Genomic DNA, 21,822 nt, shown 5'->3' with positions numbered 1-21,822 from the left:
CCTTTTTTGATGTCGAATAATTGAAATCATTAGTTTGTTTGATGTCATTATTACATATAGTCTATTGTAATTGTATCAACAATTTGTCAAATAACTTGAGTTTCCAGTTACGTTTGTTCTATAATCTCCCTGCACATATCCCGCTCATGTCCATCTGCCTGCAGTGTCTATTTATAGCAGGGAGAGGGGAGGGAGTTCCGTCTCTGCAGTGTGGGAGCTGTCGAAGGGGATGCTGTACATTATATTCGTTTTTATTACTGGTCGTTCACGTCATACAGTATGTCTACAGCCACATTTCCTCTGTATCTTCGATACTCGGCTGCCATGGTGGAATGACGGCGTCCAATCAGCTGCAGGTTCCCCGGAGCCCCGCCCCGCCGTCTATTTATAATAATGCAACAGCAGCTCTGAGCTCTGACAGCAGACTCCGCATCGGCTCCTGCAGCACAGCCCGGACCAGTGTGACTCTACCTGAGCTCAGCCCATACCTCCGCTTTAACTAATCACCAATAGAAGTTCCCCGACGTAAAGACAATGACAGAAGGGGACAACATGCCAGGAGAAGACCGAGCGGAGCGGGGCGAGGAGCCCGCCGGGGCTCTAGCAGAGGAGAAGAAGGAGAACAGGGACAGCAAGGTGACCGTCCCGGAGCCGAGCGCGGGGGCTCAGGAGGTGGAGTTCGTGCACCCAGAGGGTGGCTGGGGCTGGGTGGTGATGCTGGCCGCAATGTGGTGTAACGGCTCGGTGTTCGGGATCCAGAACGCCTTCGGAATCCTCTTCCTCTCGCTGCTCCGGGAGTTCGGCTCCGAGCACGACGCTGACCTCCGCTTCAAGACAGGTGAGTGACCCCCTCCCAGGGCCACCAACACAGGCGTTGTAACCTCCACGAGCAATGCTTTAACTTCAGCATGCCTCAGTGTATTTACACATACAGTATAGCCATTCAACAAGTCCTCTGGTAGGGCGCTTAAGCGAAGACCAACGCCAAACCCTTTTTTGGGGAGTGGGGGCGTTGAACCTCCTCACGCTAGAACACTTGAGTACTAATACATTATCTTGCATTGTTGTGCACTTTTTACAATAGCGTGTGTGCCACATAAGTAAGTGTGCTTAAATGTGCGAATTAGCTAACGCCAGCTACAAGTCATAGGGGAGAGTAAATTGAGCCATTTTTTAGTTATGCTGTCCTCTAAGAAAGGAGAAATGACACATAGTACAAATGAAAACACACACCTATAATTCAGGATGTCTCCTATCAATGGCAATGATAATAATCAATATTTGATCAAGGGCAGTGAAAATATGACTTATAAAAAAAACCTCAACTTGCCCCAGTGTAGGGGTAAGTTGATCCAGGTCAGGGGGGAAGTTGAACCACTGTTCAAACCTGGGCATACCTACAACACATCTTAAAGGTAACTATAAACAATAAATAACAAACCAAATACAAGCTTAGTTTTCAAATATTTTTCATATAAATTTCGATTGAATTGATGAATTTTTTTGTAACATGTTAAAAGGAAATGTAATCATACACATGGTGATACAATTGCATACATCTTACCAATCAAACACAGGGTAAATTCAACTTTAAATGTAGCCTACAATGAGCTCTTATTATCAACTTGGCCTACTTTCATTAATTTCTCGGTTTTTAAAAACTGGCTCAATTTACCCCAAGGCCCATGGTTCACTTTACCCCAAGCCCCATGGTTCACTTTACCCCAAGCCCCATGGTTCACTTTACCCCAAGCCCCATGGTTCACTTTACCCCAAGCCCCATGGTTCACTTTACCCCAAGACCCATAGTTCACTTTACCCCAAGACCCATGGTTCACTTTACCCCAAGACCCATGGTTCACTTTACCCCAAGGCCCGTGGTTCACTTTACCCCAAGGCCCGTGGTTCACTTTACTCCACAGCCCGTGGTTCACTTTACCCCAAGACCCATGGTTCACTTTACCCCAAGACCCATGGTTCACTTTACCCCAAGGCCCGTGGTTTACTTTACCCCACAGCCCGTGGTTCACTTTACCCCAAGACCCATGGTTCACTTTACCCCAAGACCCATGGTTCACTTTACCCCAAGACCCATGGTTCACTTTACCCCAAGGCCCGTGGTTCACTTTACCCCAAGGCCCGTGGTTCACTTTACTCCACAGCCCGTGGTTCACTTTACCCCAAGACCCATGGTTCACTTTACCCCAAGACCCATGGTTCACTTTACCCCAAGGCCCGTGGTTTACTTTACCCCACAGCCCGTGGTTCACTTTACCCCAAGACCCATGGTTCACTTTACCCCAAGACCCATGGTTCACTTTACCCCAAGACCCATGGTTCACTTTACCCCAAGGCCCATGGTTCACTTTACCCCAAGACCCATGGTTCACTTTACCCCAAGACCCATGGTTCACTTTACCCCAAGGCCCATGGTTCACTTTACCCCACAGCCCGTGGTTCACTTTACCCCAAGACCCATGGTTCACTTTACCCCAAGACCCATGGTTCACTTTACCCCAAGACCCATGGTTCACTTTACCCCAAGACCCATGGTTCACTTTACCCCAAGGCCCGTGGTTTACTTTACCCCAAGGCCCGTGGTTCACTTTACCCCAAGGCCCGTGGTTCACTTTACTCCACAGCCCGTGGTTCACTTTACTAATAAACGGAAAGACTGTTGTTGTTGTTGTTGTTGTTGTTGTTGTTGTTGTTGTTGTTGTTGTAGCCCTATTGAACTATCTTTAGGACGGACAGAGCAGATATATATATCGTACCTGCAGGTCACTTCCAGGGTTCCAGTCAGAGTGGAATATCACACAGGCGTCCGCAGCAGTGAGGCTCACCAACTCTTGATCAGGTGTCTGATGTGGGCGGGCGTGATCCTTTCTGCAGCGATGCAGACAGAAAACAAAGAAGACATTATTAATAGCGATGCATGATATTGTTTTTTTGAAACCGATACCGATAACTTCCTGCTTCTCAAGACCGATACCGATACCGATAATAATATAATATATATATATTAAATGTACCTGTAGTTTTTGCACGCCTGGTGGTAAAAAAGACTAGTAGTGAGCGAATGACATGAGCATTACTACTATGAACAAAACAAAGCCAAGAGCAGTTTTGACTTCAAAGTGACCATATTTATTTTCCCAAATAAACTTCTTGCCTTTTTCAAAAGCCTCGTCGATAGGTAAAAGCCCCGGTGCCTTCGCAGCTGGCTTTGGATTCGCCGCTAGTTTAGCAGCGCAGGCGTCTTCGTACGCTGTTAACACACCATCGTAGCCATGGCGATGTTTCAGGTGACTGATCAGGTTGGAAGTATTATATGTATATACGACATGTTTGTTTACTGTCCTGGCTTCACGGCCGCACACCGTTTACGTCACAGCCAGGCACGAGTTAGGGAGCGCTGGATTTGTGAAGAACTCCCCTCTTCCTAAACCACTAATACCACAGTACTGGCAACACGGGAGGAGCCGAGTGAAAAACAAGCGCCCCTCATCCCAATCCACCCACACCGCAGGATCTTTTTCTTTTTTTTTACCCAAAAAATATATTGTATATTATCGGGGCTATTAATACTTTGACGTCATAATAATACAGGGGATGCCTGGCTTCCCTTGGCCTCCAGGATATAATAATAATTCCTAATATCGGGCCGATAATTATCGGGCCGATAATTATTGTGCACCACTAATTATTAATAATAGTAATGATGATAACAACAATAATATTAGTATAACTATTTATATAGCACTTACACAATAATTGCAAAGTGATTCTCACAACAAAAATAAAGAACAAAACAATATCAACAATAAAAAACTAATGATTATAGGAATGTTAAGAGACAAATAAATGCTAAACATTCTGAGAGGCCGACTACAAAAGGTAGACTCAATGGCTCTTGATGACATCAATGAGCAGTCCCAAAACATGCTTCTGTATCAAAAGAAATATGTCCAGATTTCTTCTATTTAGTGTTGGATGATTTGTTGTATTGATTGCTGATGGATGTTAAGATATGTTTTACAATTATAACAAAAAGATTATTGTAATTGGAATCAAAAAGTTTACAAATCTTAGTTTTAATAAAATGACTAGCAATATAGGGTTTATTCAACAGCGGTAAAGCATTAAGTTGATAAATTAACATACACTGAACTGTAAAACTTACCACTATTTAGGAAAGGACCTGATCAGAAGGATTGACTAGTAAGACAGCAAAGAGGCGGAGGAAGTCTCTGTCATGTACAACCATTGGTAGATGTTACACCTGAAAGAAAGATAAGGAAATAAGAGGAGACAGGAAGACAAACATCTGCTTAAGTAAAAGACTAAATCATGTAAAGCTTTACATCTTTCAGTCTTTACAATGCACAGTTGGAAATTACATTCCAAAAGCTAAATTCAAACTCAATACCATAAAACTGGGTACCAAAGTGCTTTACCTGATCGAACACGTTCCACACGGAGCAGCAACCATCCGGCTGGGCCTTTTGCTGCATATCATCTCCTCCCTCTCCACTGTTTCCAGTAGATATCTACTGCCTCTGTCCAATAAAACTGAAATGCCCCAAAACAATCATATTTAAAAAGTTAAAACAATAACTTGCTTTTGGCATTCAAATGTATTAGAATCTCACCTTTTTCCTGGATGTCAGGAAGGCGTTCCCTTCAAGTCCGCAACCAGTCATAGGATTTCAAATCATAGGTTCAAATGCAAAGCCTGAACGATGACAAGAGCGAGACTTTTTTTACAAGATAAGTAATACCAGAGCAGTGTGTACGACATGCAGAGAATAGATCAAATCCCCTGACAGGCTCACACACTTTGGTGATGTCCTCATCTGATAATGATGTTTCATTTTTAGCAGCAAAGTAACATTACTCAAGGTATATGTTGGACCCAACTCATGTACAGTATGTTTTGCATCTCCTCAACAATGGTCTGTATAGTTGAGTAGAAACAAACTGTCCCTACAGTTTCAGGTAGATTAACAAAGAAAAGTTTGGAATGAAGCACAAAACCCCTCTTTGTATTAAGCTAGCTGCCACAGAAAGTACAGCTTAACATGCTAACCTGGTAGAGTTAGCTAACGTTAGCTAACTTCATGTCCAACTAAAAACCTCTAACGTGGATTACATTGATGATTTTAAACACAACTTAACTCTCTCAACTTGTAAAATAACGTTAATATAACATACCCTTAAATAACTACATCACGTTTTTCAGGGACAACACAAACTGCAGAAAACGTTAGCTGCTAACTGTTGTTAGCTAAGACAGCTAGCGCGTAACAATAGCCTCCTAGCAAACTTAAGGTTACGTTAACATTAACTTAACATTGTAAGAAAGCAAAACGAACCTTCGAGAAATCTTTTACTCTCAGACTTGGTGTAATTGTGTAGCGTTGCTTACCTCCAGAAGGACTTTTAGCTGTTTCCCAGTAGAGACTAGAGAGAGCTGTCAGCAGCATTGGGCAAACCAGATAAGACCAGAGAAGAACCAGTTAAGCACCAGAAAAGCACAAGAATGGTTCTTGAACCGGTTTGGTTTATTGGCAGTTTGCAAACCACTTAAGAGTACTGGAGTGTGAAACAAAAGCTGTTGAGTCAGTGTTGTGGTGCTGTTGCTTTGGTCTGCATCTGTGAGATAACCACGCCCGTTCATTTGCATATAAGGAATGGAAATGTCTCATTATGAAATACGAGTCTCTTGAAATAAATAAATGTGTCATTATGAAATACAAGTCTCTTGAAATAAATAAATGTGTCATTATGAAATAAAAGTCTATTGAAATAAATAAATGTGTCATTATGAAATAAAAGTCCCATGAAATAAATAAATGTGTATTTAAATGTACATGTATACATATTTATTGCCTCATTTATTTATTTCAGAATTTATTTCATAGGCATATTTATATATATATGTATTTATTTAATTATGGCTTAAATGGCATTCCATAGCCAATTGCACGCTCCCTCAAAACTTGCGACATCTGTGGCATTGTGCTGTGTGATAAAACTGAACATTTTTAGAGTGGCCTTTTATTGTGGCCAGCCTAAGGCACACCTGTGCAATAATCATGCTGTCTAATCAGCATCTTGATATATCACACCTGTGAGGTGGGATGGATTATCTCGGCAAAGGAGAAGTGCTCACTATCACACATTTTTTCAGATTTGCGAACAATATTTGAGAGAAATGATTATTTTGTGTATCTAGAAAATGTTTTAGATCTTTGAGTTCATCTCATGAAAAATGGGAGCAAAAATAAAAGTGTTGCATTTATATTTTTGTTCAGTGTAGTAGCGTCTCGCTGCGGGAAACACACTTTGTCAGCAACTGCTCCATTATCTGTATCAAATGCACACTTAAATCAACACTGCTCTGCACACTTGCTAAAGAACATTTGTGTGGAAATCTCAATGCGTGAGTATGGCCAAAAGTATGGCCAAAAGTATGGGAGTAAATCTCACTGTAAACTATTTAATCATCACCAAATTCTGTGTTATTATGACCGATCATAACTCAGCTTTATGCAGACATACATTTAGCATGGTGTACAGGGCCGATTCTTGGCATAGGCGACATGGGTGGTCGCCTAGGGTGCCAGATCTGGGAGGCGCTGCGCTGGCAGCTCTGGGAGGGAAATACACATTTTTGACTGTTTGCGCTCATACTAATTTTCGGCCTTGATGTAACAACATTCATAATTAAGTAAATGTAACACCCTTTTCACCCGGTTACACGTTTCATTTGCCCTGTACGATGGGCGCTGTAAGTGATGAAAGTGGGGGGTATTGGCTTATCAGGCGCCCGCAGCTCACAGCCAAAGTGGGCGTGGGAGCGAGCGAGAGAGATAACTGAAATGTATGTAAACAAATATTTCCAAGGCACTCCTCTATAATTATTGGGATAAACAGGTTTGAAATCATTCCAATGTATACTATAGGACAGTAAACCAAAAATATTGTTTAAAACTTGAGGGATAAATGTTAACTGGTAAAATAAGATATGAATGAACAACAAAAATAAAATAAGTTACATTTATTTGTTATTGGCTATGGTAGGTTACTGGTTATGCTCACATACTTATTTGATTATTAAAATGTAAACCGATCTTTTTCATATGGGTGTTTAGAGTTGTACCCCCTACAGTAGATCAGGTCTCTAGTAATGTGTGCTCAAAGTGCACCAGATTGAAGCATTTTACTTTAAATGTTCAAACATTTCTTCCCGGGGGGCGTAACCCGGACCCCCCTAGAGGATGTGACGTCCACACCCCAATTCAAACATGTTCATACAATACATTTGAAGCCTTTTTAATGTATATTACCAACATGTCAATACATTTCTGTTTTTGTAGTGTATTGGTCTTTTGTAGATATTTTTCATTTATTCTTTATATTGTGTATTCCTTGGGTACTTTTGTCTTTTCTACTGAACGATTTTTAGGCAGGGGGGGGGCCCAGCTAAATTCTCGCCTAGGGCAGCAAATTGGTTAGAACCGGCCCTGATGGTGTAGGAAACGGGCTCCGTGTTACAAGACGGGTCGGGGGTTTGGCGGTAGCACTGCAGACTCTCTGCACACACACACACACACACACACACACACACACACACACACACACACACACACACACACACACACACACACACACACACACACACACACACACACACACACACACACACACACACACACACACACACACACACACACACACCTGCAGACTCTCTGCACGAAGGAGCCACGGTGCTGCAGCTCCTGATCGGAGCGGAGACATGGGTTCACTAAGCGGAAAAACTATATCCGGTCACAGAGATCTGCTATTATAAATTGTCAACACATAGCGACCCTAAATAAAGTCTATATTAAGAACGAGAGATGTTTTAACATTATGGCTTAAACAAATGACAAATGAGCGAGGGTGATGATGTCAGAGCATCGTCCTATGTGCCGGGGCTCAGCCCCGGACAGCCCTGGCCCAATTTAACCCCTGGTTAGAGGCCCTATTTTATCAGTATGTCTGGACTGCACAGCAGTTACAATGGTCAAACTACATTAGAACAGCATTGTCCCCATGTTGTCTTTAATAGTTACTAACATTAGATGTTTTAATGAGATATGGACTGCAAAACAAAAAATGTCCCTGATTTTCATTTTTTAAATCAAGTCATCGAATGCAAGTAGTCGCCTTAGCTTATTTTGTTATGAGATGTGAATTATTGTTCAATTTAGTTGATGTAATAATCGTTTGGTTTCTTTTACATTAAAAACAAGTTACAATTTTCAAAAGGTCTTTTGATTTTTTTCGGGGGGAGGCCCTTTTTCCAGTTTAGAGCAATAGCCCCTCCAAATGTCTGTGCACGTCCCTACCTCCACCCCTTGAAAGTTATCGCTGTTGACTCAGCCATGTTTATGCACTGCATGTGGACGCGCAAGTCGCACAAATGTTACGTAAATATAAACCTGCGGCGGAAATCCCTGTTGTCTGTCAAAGGGAGAATCTAGTAATTCTTTATGTTAATAGGCTAACTGTTACTGATCTTTTTTTTTATGACCAACTTTTTATTGTTTTTTTTTTTTTTGCCCTCACAAAAGGGACTTATACAGATACAAATTATATAGACAATACAAAAAGAAAAAATAAAGAAAGAAAAAAAAAATATATATATAGGGAATCCCTTTGATTACTGATTTTATAAAAGTAACGCGTGTCGGTTATAAGGCACTCTTTGCCCCTCCTGTTGAACTTTGTTCACAGTCTACAACATCTGCCTACTGTTTAACACATGCAACTATTTTATTATGGCTGCACTCTGGCTGACATGGATATACTATATAGACTCTAACCCCACCTCTGCCGAAGTCCAGAGTTCATGGGCAGTCTGTCTTGATGAATGATGTCTTCCCCTATGTGAGACAACTGGGCCATGGGAATGTGAGGAGGAGGCATGGCAGATGGACTTGAGGCAGCCAGCTTCCACTGAGGGTTATCAGGTTCTCAAGTGATACTCTTTAAACAGACTGAATTTAATTTCGACGGCCTTAATCTCTCCTTGCCTTTTAGGGGACGGATCATGTCAAACTAACTCTGTCTTGAATGGTTTCATACCGACTAACCCTCAAACTGTGACAAAATACCACCAACAGTTTTTGGTGAAAACCTGGGATTCAACATGCCGTTTAGATTTAACCCCTCCCCCCATTGGCAGAGCTCCACTTTGCAAAAAAAAGCACAATATGACCCTTTTAAACATGATTATTTTAATCCTGTGAACCTAGAATCACAGTGATCATGATGAAATGAGGGGGGAAATTGAAGTAAAAAAGCTTAATATGTCATAACTTCAGTTAGTATGCAGTGGTGGTTTTGCCATAAAAAGAACGCAGTGTGCCTTTTTTGCAGTTGGTTCAGATCAGCTTATGTAATCATGTAGGGGCCTCCAAACCTTTGAACCTGGTTCGTTTGGAATTGATTTGATCTGGACAAACACGCTCTTGACTGCAGCTCTGTTTAGGCTTTTGAGTCAGCTGGAATATGTCAGAACATGTTTAATCACTCGTGACAATTGCTCAAATATCAGGCCCAGTCAGGATGGAGTCCAGAACAGGTTGGTTCAATAGAAGAACGTTGTTGTTCCTGCTTATTACCAGAGTCTTTCATCTGTCTCGACACTTTGCTGTCTCATCTGTGTTTGCAGCTTCTGGTTCTGGGTCCTGTCTCCTTGACTTATGGAAGTTCTATAAAAGGTCATCATTTACGGTTGTTTGACGTGAATGCGTGGAATCCAATGTGAAAGTTGCATCACCTAAAGCTGTCATCTAGCAGCCGATATCTTTTAGCCCCCAGCTTCACTTCTCACGAATGGTATTCTTCCAGACTGAAGGCGAAGGATTTGTAATCAGTGGGGTGGTGGCGTTCAAGTTTCCCTCTTTGTTCAACTCGCTGCATACCTTTGCATGGCTTTGTTTATGTGAGAGAAGCTAGCAGATGATTAAACAACGTTCTCTTCTGAACAATGACATCCCTGCCTGGTTATGAAACTCTGCAATTGTTTGGACACCAAGCTGTTTCCATGGGTCTGTTGTACCCTCTGAAATACATATATTATACATAACTAAGTGTTCAAGAACACACGGTTATAAGTGGTTCCTACACTCCTGTGGAATCAGCTTCCAGTTTGTGTTCGGGCGGCAGAAACCCCCTCAATTTTTAAGAGTATGCTTAAGACTTATCTTTTCGATTCCCAAATGTTATAAAAATAAATGTATAGTGCAGGTCTCCTGCAAATAGAAACTGCCGGATTCTAACTTGCATATGTTGGGCAATTTGCACAATTAGCACAAGAGGCGTTAATTTACATGAATGGTTTTATAGTCTGCAGGCAGTACTTTAAAAATGGTTTGGCCGATTTTGAGTGGTTTAAAGGGTTATCAAGGATGTTTAATAAATTACTGACATGTTCAGGAAAAAGCCGTTTTAACCATAAGAGAAGAGAGATAGAATAGGAGGGATGAATCCCTCTTTAATGGTCACACATGCAGAGCACAGTGAAATGTGTTCTCTGCTTTTAACCCATCCTAGAGTCTAGTACTAGGAGCAGTGGGCAGCTATTGTACAGCGCCCGGGGACCATAAAAGTGGCCATATTTGTACTCTCGGTTGGCTGATTTCGACTAGCATGAATAATGTTGCAACCATTGGATATAGAAAGCACAAGAGGAAAATAATTGCCTAAACTGTGGAAATTTATTTTTCAAATAAATAAGCAATCTGACTAATCCAAATGATCGAGATTCCGCTAAATCTTCAAAACCGAGCAAATATGTATACAAATCAGCGAACAGAGAGTACAAATATCTCTCTCGTCTGTGTGCAGGGGGCGGGCTTCTGCAGCACCGTGCACACAGAGATCTGCCGCTAATGGAGAGAACGGAGCGTTCAAAAGTATGTGGACAATGCTCATTTGACATAAGCATTTTCGCGTAAGTGTGGAAACACGGGCAATCGGTCCAAACACCAGGCCAAAAGGCATCATATTCAGTTGGAGAAATGCACAATTTTCCACTGCCTTAACTAGGAGCTCTGTTGCCCCAATTACATGTAAGGTGGGAGAAGTACTCACAGCTTGCTTGTACAAGTAAAAGTAGCAGAGATTAGGAATACTCTGTTACAGTAAAAGTCCTGCATTGCAAATGTTACTCAAGTAAAAGTAAAACAAGTATTGGCATACTTAAAGTTCCAAAAGTAAAAGTAGTGATTGTGCAGATTGGTCCATTTCAGAATAATATATATGATATGTTTTATAATGATTGATCATCATAGTGTTCTCAAAGCTGGTAAAGGTGCAGCTAGTTTGAATTCAATTCAATTCAAAACCTTTATTTATCCAGGTAAAATCCCATTGAGATCAATGATCTCTTTTTCAAGGGAGACCTGCAGCAGTAGGTTCCACAAGAAGACATAAAAACATAAACAACAGAACAACAAAAGGACATCATACATATTATTTTTAAAAATCGATTTTATTTATATATATTTTTTTTTATTATTTATGTATTTATTTATTTTCTGGCTTAGTTTCAACCAAAATATATATAAATATATATATGCTAATAATAGTAATAGTATTAATAATTGTAAATGGTCATTGGTCACACCCAGTTTGTTTTACTGTAAACTTGGAGGAAGCCTGCGTGCAGACTGCTGCTGCAGCACGCTACACACCGCCCCCGCCCCCACCCCCACCCCCCCTCTCCCTCACACGTGCAACTAAAGATGAACAAAGCGGCAGGTAAAAAGAGTTCCTCCTCGTGGAACTACTTCGAACTTACAAGTCCAAAGCAAGTGAAATGCAAGCTCTGCGAAAAGACGTTGGTCTATCACAACTCAACCTCAACAATGCGTTCGCATTTGAGTGCGCCAAAGAGGTTACAGAGAAAGACGCAGCACAGCTGGCCATTACCAACTTCACTTCAAGGCCACGTCGTTGTGATGACATGCTTGTTTGTTGTTTGTACTGTTAAACATGTTCTAGTAAAGAAAACAATGGAATTCCTTTTGTCTGAGTTTATTTTTTGTTTTTCTCCCGTGGGGGGGGGGGGGTCGAATAATCGATTATTATTCGCCAGAGCTGCCGAATAATCGATTTTGATCATGGTCAGTTTCTGGCAACCCTAGTTAGTGGAGCTGCACATCTAAAAGCTTTCTTCCCTAAGACAGTCCTAGCACTTGGCACATTTAATAAAACCACAGCATGCGATCTCAGGCAATAAGTACTTTCAATTCGCCGAGAGATCAGGGAGCAGATATAAGATGGTAGTTTATCCAACATGGCTTTGTAAATGAAAAAGTACCAGTGACTGAGCCTCCGTACAGTAAGTGATGGCAAAACCGCCTTGGTATACAGGGTACAGTGATGCGTAAGTGCTTTACAATTTGTCAACAATCTCAGTGCGCTGTGATACGCAGCATCTAACTTGCTCAGGTAATAGGCAGGTGCATTCATACAGACCAGATCCCCATAGTCCAGCACAGGTTAAAGGTCACAGAGCCTTTTCCTGGCCTCAAGCGAGAAACAGGACTTGTTCCTGTAGAAGAACCCTAGCCTAACCCTCAGCTTTTTAAGCAGGTTATTTACATGAAGTTTAAAAGAGAGACAATCATCAAGCCAGATACCAAGGTATTTGTAACAGGTAATCACTTCAAGTTTTGTTCCTTTGCGTAGTTACAATAGGCTCTGGTGACTTTTTTGCTTTTGAAAAGAGCATTACCTTGGTTTTATCCACATTTAAAAGAAGCTTTAATTCAGAGAGCTGAGTCTGAATAGTGTTAAAAACAGCCTGTAATTTAACACCAGCCTCCTTAATGGTGGGACCTGCACAATACATCACGGTATCATCCGCATACAAATGTAAAGTAGCTTCATCCACATTATCACCTACGCTGTTGATATATATGGAGAATAAAAGTGGTCCTAAAACAGAACCTTGTGGTACACCATTAGAAATGTTTAACCACTCAGAAGACAGTCCATCACAATGAACACATTGGGACCTTTCAGAGAGGTAGTTCACAAACCACCCACTGCATGGCTGGATATGCCTATACTGAGTAGCCTCTGCTTTAAAATGCGATGATCAACGGTGTCAAACGCTTTGGAAAGGTCAATAAACAGAGCTGCACAACTCTGCTTATTATCTAAAATAGTAGTAATGTCATTCACCACTTTCATTGTCGCAGTGATGGTGCTGTGTTTCTTTCTGAATCCTGACTGATGTTTAGACAGGATGTCATTTATACATAAAAACTCCTTTACTTGTTCACTCACAAGTCGTTCGAGCACCTTAGCCAGAACTGACAATTTAGAGATTGGCCTATAGTTATTTAAAATAGTTGCCTCCCCTCCTTTCAGTAAAGGCAAGACATAAGCTGACTTCCATACTTTTGGAATTGTGTTTGTGCTGAGGGAGAAGTTAAAAAGAGAAGTAAGAGGTGGAGCAATAAAATCTGCAGCTATCTTTAAAAAGAAAGGTTCTAAGTTGTCCGGGCCAGCCGGTTTCCTAGGATCTAACTTGGATAATGCTTCATGAACAATACCAATAGTTAAAGGAGTACAACTGAAAGGGTTTTCCAGACCATATTGTTCAGAGTCAAGGATTGGAGCGTTCACAGAAGCAGAAGTACAGTCAGTGACAGAATCAAACATAGAGCCACAAGACACAAAATAGAGCCACAAGACACAACATGCTTATTAAAGCAATTTAGCATAGTAGCCCTGTCTGATATAATGCCAGATGCTGTGGTGAGGCACGGAGGTAGCTCATTTGGGATATCACCAGTGGAAATCGATTTTATGGCTTTCCAAAATTTCGTAGGATTATTCAGGGTTTCTGTGGTAACTGACAAATAGTACTTTGATTTAGCACTTTTTATTTGAGATGTGAAGCTATTTCTTAGCTGCCTAAAACGTAGCCATTCTACCTCTGAGCCTGATTTCCTAGCCTTAGCCCAAGCATTATTTCTCTCATGAAGGAGACTGGACAGCTCAGCAGAAAACCAGGGATTATTTCATCCCTTCACTCTAAATGTACGCAGGGGTGCATGTCTATCTATAATTTTCATAAAACCAAGATAAAAATAAGACCATGCAGTTTCTACATCAGCACACAGATTGATTTTACCCCAATCAAAATCAAACAGATCATGCACAAAACCCTGCTCCACAAAGTGTTTTTTGTCTCTCTTTGTGATGACACGTGGTTTAACCTTTTGGACCTTAGGTCAGGTTTTTAAAATCCTCTGACACAGAAGTTAACCAGTCCCAATTAAAATCACCAAGCAGCACTATTTCCTTGTAGGAAAGTTGTGATAACAGTTTTGCCAATGACGATAAAGAGTCCTTGACAGCCGAGGGGGCCCTGTAGCAGCCCACCACCATGACCTGTTGACCCTTTGTTACCTCAATATTCACGGCTAAAAATTCTAGCTGTTTACTAACAGATTTGGAAACCATATTAGTTACACAAAACTTATTTTTCACATAAATGGCAACTGCACCACCTTTTTTAGCCAGGTCAGTACGATATACACTGTAACCATTCATGTAAATGCTACCCTGGCCTGCAGTATGACTTTGTAGACTGCAGGGTAGCTGGTGGATTTACTCCAGGTGGAACTAGAGTCTGATTTAAGAGTTGAGTTACTTAAAGGTGGGGTAGGTAAGTTTGAGAAACCGGCTCAAGATACACTTTTTGTTATATTCCATGGAATGCTCTTAACATCCCGATAGCAATGAATATCTTAAATGCATTTACTGTGGAAGCCGTAGTTCTGTAAAAAGCACGACCAATCATCTGAGCCGGCCCAGCTAAAGTAACTGGATGGCCTACCTGCCTGTCAGCCTTCCATCTGTGCACAAACTTATCTCGTGCCCTCATTGGTCATGTGCACATCCCTGTGTGTTGGAGGAGGGGCTCTGGAAGGAAGTGGCAGATTTTTTCCAGCTGAGTATTTTCAAATTCTTGCACACTCGAGCTGGTTTCTCCAAAATTACTTACCCCACCTTTAAGTACAGTACTTGAGTAAATCTACTTAGTTACTTACTGCAGGTATGTTATCTATGCTAGCATCCCATAATCCACACTATAGATTAAATAAAGCAATGTTAATGTTGTTTCCAATTTAAAATGCTTATTGTCTTAAACTTGAAGACAATAGGCATTTTAATATAGACCAGAGGGAAGTGAAAAAGATCTTCCGTTTAGTAAAAATAAATAAGAGTCATGGACCTGACAACATCTGCGGTCGTTTACTTAAAGTGGACCTATCATGCTATATTTGAATAATATATTGTAGGGCCATACATATATAAAACATTTCTGTGAAGTTTTTTTTTCAAAATACCAAACAGATCATGCATTTTAGCCATGCCTCATTTTGCTCTATTTGCTCTTTTTTAGCCCTGTTTTTGCAAGGGCTGAATCTGTGAGAAGTCCTCTTCGCTGCTTTTTTGGCAGACTGCAGCGCCACCTGCAGGCCTGGCATGTGTACTACAGCGTCTCCAGCGCTTTCCAACGGCAATGGCCGTGGCTGTCTCCCCCTGATAGGTGGAGAGTTGCCCATATAGGCGGAGCTCCTCGTTTCTGACGTCAGAGATATTTCAAATCTGTATCAGTCTGTATCAGATCCGTTGCAGCCCCGTTTTTAGAGATTTGGGTTTGGAGGAAAAGAGAGAGGGTTGTGTTTTCTGACACTTGGTGAGTTCCCTGACACACACACATATTCATGAATAAAAGACGTACAAAAGTGCATTTTGCATGATAGGTCCACTTTATAAATTAGCCCTGTGTTCCACTACATTTTGAATATGTCTTTACAGGCACATAATGTAAGGTTTGGAAGGATGCTGTGGTATTCCCTGTTCCCAAATCCAGAGGCCCGACAAATCTTAATGATTTTAGACCAGTTGCACTTACATCAATTCTAATGAAGACATTGGAAAAACTAGTCAGAGCAGAAATGTTAAGGAAGACTGAGCATGCACTCGATCCCATGCAGTTTGCTTACAGGCCACACAGAGGAGTGGAGGATGCCACGGTCACCTTACTTAACTTACTTTTTAAACACTTGGAGGGAAATGGATCTCATGCTAGACTTTTATTTGTTGATTTTTCCTCTGCTTTTAACACAATTCAACCTCATATTTTAATTGGCAGACTTTTAGAACAATTTGAAATAAGCAATAATCATATGGGCTGGATTCTTGATTTTTTTTTAACCAATAGGACACAAAGAGTGAGGGTGAATGGTGTCACAATCCTAATGTCACGTTTTTAGTTTAGTCTGTCTTGTTTTGGGTGTTATTTTGCTGTTCTGTTCCCACCTGTGTCTTGTTGTCCTGTCGTTAGTTTCCCTGGTGTGTCTGATTGTATTCACCTTGTGTTTCTGCCTCCCCTGCCCGGCTGTTTCTTGTTCCTTGATTACCCCTCCCTGTATTTAGTCTCTTCCTGTGTTCCCCCGTCTCTTCCTGTGTTCCCCCGTCGGCTCATTGTTTGTTTGTCCTCCCTTCACGTCACGCTTCTTGTTAGGCTCTCCTGTCTCCCTCCTTGTTGGTCACGGTCAGTGTTGTGTGTTTGTGCTACCTGTGTTTTTCATGCCATGTTATTGTGTTTTTCAGCTTTTAAATAAAGCTCGCTTTTGTTTATAACCTTTACCTTTTTGTAGTCTGCATTTGGGTCCTACCTTTTTCCATGATTCCTAACAGAATGGGACCTTATCTGATCAAGTCAGCTCCTCCACTGGCTCCCCACAAGGATGTGTCCTTTCGCCACTATTATTTATACTTTACACTAATATGTGTCTAAGTAGGTGGGAAAATAGTACTATTTTAAAGTATGCAGCTTACTCTGTAATTGTTGGTAGGCTCCAGGACAATGTTGCATTGTCCTGGAGCCTACCTACGTTTAGGACAGAGTGAACCAGCCACGGCCCTGTCATCGACGACTTTGTCAGGTGGTGTGGGGAGTCCCATCTACAACTGAACATAAGCAAAACCAAGGACATGATCATTGATTTACAGTGACCAATCAGAGCACAGTGGGCTCATAGGGAGGGAAGGGGGGGCAGGAGCTCCAACAAGCCGTTTAGGACAGAGAGAATACACATACTATACAGAGATGCTGTGAGAAACCAATGTGAGTTTGGAACATTGAACAATGTAAATCTATTCTAGTAGACCTCAACAATGGAATTATGATCAGTAGCAATGGCCATGACATGGGACCTGTAATATCATGGTTTGTTAACCTGACTTTAAAGAGCAGAAACTCTCTGAGTCAGATCATAAAGTGGTCCAGCAGACTGATTGGTGAGCCACAGCTAAACCTGGAGACCCTGTACCTCAGGCAGTTACAGCGGTTATCCAGCTCAATTTTAGACAATGACCCCAACCAGGGGCGGACTCGCCATCTGTAGAATCTGGAGAACCACAGAACGGCCGGTCGTCAAGGGCCGTTGACGGCCGGCCGTCATAATTTAAGTTGCGCTGACGGCCGACAGAGGGCGACAGCGGCCGCTAATGGTTCTTATCTGTCCAATAATCACACACGAAGAAGAAAAAAGACCGGCCACACGAAGAGAAGGGATTAGACGCCACGGCAGACAGGGAGAATGAAAAAACATGGATACAAATCAAAGAAAACAAAAAGAAAAAGGTGGGGCCGAGAAGGCAAGAAAAAAAAAGGTGAAGTCACTCGCAGTAGTGTTAATTTCGTTGACTAAAACTATGACGAAATATGTTTGTCAACGACCTTTTTTTCCACGAAAACGAGACGATGACGAGACGGCACCGACGGTAGTAAACAATAACTGTAACGAAATCATCACGCAATATCGTTGACGAAAAGTGACGAGACGAAAATGTAGTTTACTAAATAAAAATTATGCCAAAATCTCTCTTTACTTTCGTTGACGAAAAATGAGGAGGCGAAATATTATCAAAGATAACGTTACATCTCTGATAGTCAGTTTTTCTCCCAGCAGTTCCATTTCCAGTGCTGCGGCTGGGCAGCAGCTGTGTGTCTGTGCTGCGCGCGGCGCTACATTTGAATTACACCGGGCAGCGGCACAATATGAACTGTCAGGAAGACTCGGGTCTAACTCATGGTCTAACTAACCTTATTTAACAGAAAATGAAATGGCAACAACAGGGCTTAGGAGCAGTGGTCGCACTCGCGTTAACCGAATACCCCCGTCAGCGCGAGTGATTGATACATTGTGCACTCGCCGGGTAATAATGGATTATGACAGAAATGTTTCAATCCTGTCCGTCGAAAAAGTCTAAAGCCACCACTGCTTGCGAGAAAGAAACGATGTGATATTTGGGCCCATTTTCGCTACAATGAGGCGGAGAAAAAAAGCGAATGCATTGTTTTATCAGAAGGGAAGCAATGTGGCCAAAACACAGCTGGTAAAAACACCACAAACCTGACCAGATACTCTGCAAAGCTGCATTCTTAATCATTCAACCTGTGTTTTTCATCAAATAAGGACAAGATATAATCTTATTTATTTATATATACTAAAATGACAAATTATTGGTTTTGGCTAGACTAGTTTGACTGAAATATTCTATATAATCTGATGACTAAAAAAGACTCAACAGTTTTCATTGACAAAAAGTAGACTAAAATAATTAGTTTTCTTTGACTAAAATAAGACTAAAATGCTCAGACTTTTAGTCGACTAAATCGTGACTAAAATAGTTACTGTTTTAGTCGACTAAAATAAGACTAAATAAAAACAGGATGAAGGTGACTAAATATGACTAAAACTAAAAAGGACATTTAACACAGGACTAAGACTAAAACTAAATAAAAAAATAGCTGACGAAATTAACACTAAACTCGCAGGTGAAGCATATAAATGTCGCAAATTGACAGACCTTGTTGGCAGCAGCGCTGCGACAAGCACTATCAGCAGCAGCTTAGAACAAGTGCAAGATAATGAAGACAATAATGAGGGCGCGAGTTCAGATCTACAGCCAGCCTCGTTGCAACCTGGTCTCACCAGAATGCGTGACTCCACCACGACTCCTTAACACCGCATTGCGTGGTGGAGTCACGCATTCTGCTACATTATCCCAGCAGCTATTGCACACATTAACACATCACAGGAGTGCCTATTTATTGATTTAATTATGAATTTTGAATGTCCATGTTTGTACTAGTGTTTTTCTTTTTAAATGTTTTTTAAATATTTTGAGATTTGACGGAGCAGGGTGTAGTTGTACTTTTTATTAGTCCTTTTATTAGAGATGTGTCTGTTGTTTGTGTTTTTAGGGTGCATTCAGACCTAATAGTCGCTTCTCTGGTGCGCGCCAGACGACAGTTTGTTACATTGTTTCATTTTTCAGAAGGTTCGGTTTGCGTTCACACGGGCAAAACTCAAACGGACTATAAACTTCAAACACAAGTCATGTGCTCGGAAATGCTGTTCAACCATTGGTCAGACATTAAGGGGGTAAAAACGCAAATCCCGGCAATTTCTACCGGAGCCTCCGCCATGGAGCATCGGCAGGTTATTCTCATGCTGCTGTTAATCTGGAGAGCATATCAACAGCAGCGGCGCATATGGTTATGTTTTGAGCACACAGACTTATGGAGCATTGTTTTATTATCACTGTTCTAGCAAAGTGATTTTTTTAAAAATGTTTAAAGGAATGCTCACGTTCATATTGATGTATTTTAATAAATTAAATAATAATAAGTTAACTTGGCCCATTACATGACTATTTGTGTTGGGGGGCCCGACTTTTTTTTTTCTCCAAAGGGGCCTGACAGAAAAAGTTTGAGAACCACTGCTGTCAGCAGTGAGCGCAGACTTCATGTCTGTCGGTGCGACTTTAACAGCTACACGCTGAAAAGCGCTTTGTGTGAGAGCTCCAGAGGACACATGTTGCAACACGCCTCTGGTTCTCATATCCAAACTCACGTGCTGCTGTGGATCACTATCTGGATGGACTACCTCCACATGAAAAAAACGTTTCACTTATGATATAAACGGACATTTCGTACATTTAAGTTATGAAATGCAATGCATGAAATCCTTAACCACCAAACATAATTGTATCATTAAATTGATAGATACGATTGTAGATCTATTTCACCTACTTCTTAAGGGTTGGATCAACTTGTAGATTTCAGAGTTTTAAGTGTAAAAGAATGTAAGCAGCAGTAAACAGGATCAGTTAAGTCATTCTAAAGTTACTGCATATTATTTTTAAATAACTGTATTAGGCCTCAACAAGACAGTCAATATTTTACAGGGTATTTGATCACAGGCCTGTGAGCCTCGACCTGAGTTAGGTGAAGGCTGTCAGGAGATAAAGCCAAGAGCGTGATGGAGGCAGAGCAGCACTCACATGACAAACATCATCAGCCCACAGTCAGTGGGAACCAAGTATATGTATGATGTGAATCTCCTGTTCCTCTCCACTGTTAGAGCTCAGCATATGAAAACACACTGAGGGGATCACACTGCTGCCCTGCACACCATCTGTATGCTTTATTAACACTTATGTTACTTGGTGGGTGTGCCGTTCCACATTACTGTCAGCATGTTATTAATAAGCTTCAGTTGTTATGGTAGTTGTCCGATTCTTTACAGACATAAACACATACACAGTTGTTTGCTCTCGGTCAATATCTTTATGGTAACAAAGTGATGACCGCCCAGAATCATCAGTTGACTGCAGCTCGGGGTTTTGGTTTAGCACACTCACTGAAGTGTGCTAAATGCTTCTTCTTTAGCAACACATACTCAATAAGGATCTGTGAAGAGAACATCTTGAAGAGATGATGTGAAATGTCTTCATCTAAAGTCATGTATTGTCTACAGTTGGTAAATGTGTGGAAATCTTTGATGTTGCGTTATTCTCCATTCTTACCACCAGTCAGGCTACACTTATGCAGAAATTGAGTAAAGGCGTATGTGGGCCGGAAGCCCACCTATACTGTGCACTTAGAAAGGGGGTGGACGAAGAGCTCCCCCAATCACCAAGCAGCCTGACACAACACCCCATTCCCTCTCCTCACATGCTCACCACAATTCTCATTTAACATTTTTCATATGGATCTGTTTTATCGGCTGCAGAGAGAAACCATTCCACACATGCATGTGACAGAGAGTGTTAGGCACACCCATACATTACCCTGGCTGCTACCCAACTTTTGTTTTTTGAGAACGTATGCCAGCATAAGGTTTCACTTCCTGTGCTGTGTGACCACAAAACACAAGAAGGACATGAGTTTGGATTCCTGAGCAGAAAAAAGTGCTTTTGGATTTAGGTCATATAATAAAGCATGCTTAATGTTGCCTTGTTTTATTTATTCTATACATTCTTTAAAAACCTGAGTTGGTATTTTGAACATAGTAATTGTATTGGTTCTCGTTGTAAGTCAATAAATAAAAAGTAGAACTTGGGAGGCAAGCGCACACAAATTGGCGTTTTTAACTGTTTTTAACCCCCCCCCCCACCCCCGGCCTCCAATGGAGCAGCCCAGTATAAACGTCTTCCAGCTGCTGTATCGTAATGCTTCTATATGGTCCAGCCAGATGTGTATCTGCAGTGCCATGAGGCCCTCTTAGGGTTATGACGGGCCTCTTATGATTGGACAGCAACAGCTGTAAGCTAATATTTTAACAGGATAGCCTGTTGTAATGTAAGGCCACATTAAGTCTACAGAATGTCAAGGGCCTGGAGTTTGAGCTTAGGATAGTAGCAAGAATATCCTCAGGT

The 21,822-nt window shown here is 41.4% G+C and overlaps 1 protein-coding gene across 1 annotated transcript in view; it reads left to right on the top strand.

Annotated features, from left to right (window-relative positions):
- Window positions 1-424: 424 nt before the first annotated feature.
- The window catches only part of slc16a10 (solute carrier family 16 member 10), a 62,552-nt gene continuing 41,154 nt past the window's right edge, over window positions 425-21,822 (top strand). Inside the window, exon 1 of the mRNA XM_034076684.2 lies at window positions 425-838. Within this exon, the coding sequence (XP_033932575.2) occupies window positions 535-838 (304 nt within the window). The 5' untranslated portion in view covers window positions 425-534. The remainder of the gene's footprint in view (window positions 839-21,822) is intronic.

This window comes from Pseudochaenichthys georgianus, chromosome 24, assembly GCF_902827115.2.
Source record: "Pseudochaenichthys georgianus chromosome 24, fPseGeo1.2, whole genome shotgun sequence".
Taxonomy (NCBI): Eukaryota; Metazoa; Chordata; class Actinopteri; order Perciformes; family Channichthyidae; genus Pseudochaenichthys; species Pseudochaenichthys georgianus.
Note: the sequence above shows the minus strand (reverse complement) of the source record. Positions and strands in the feature narration are given on the sequence as shown.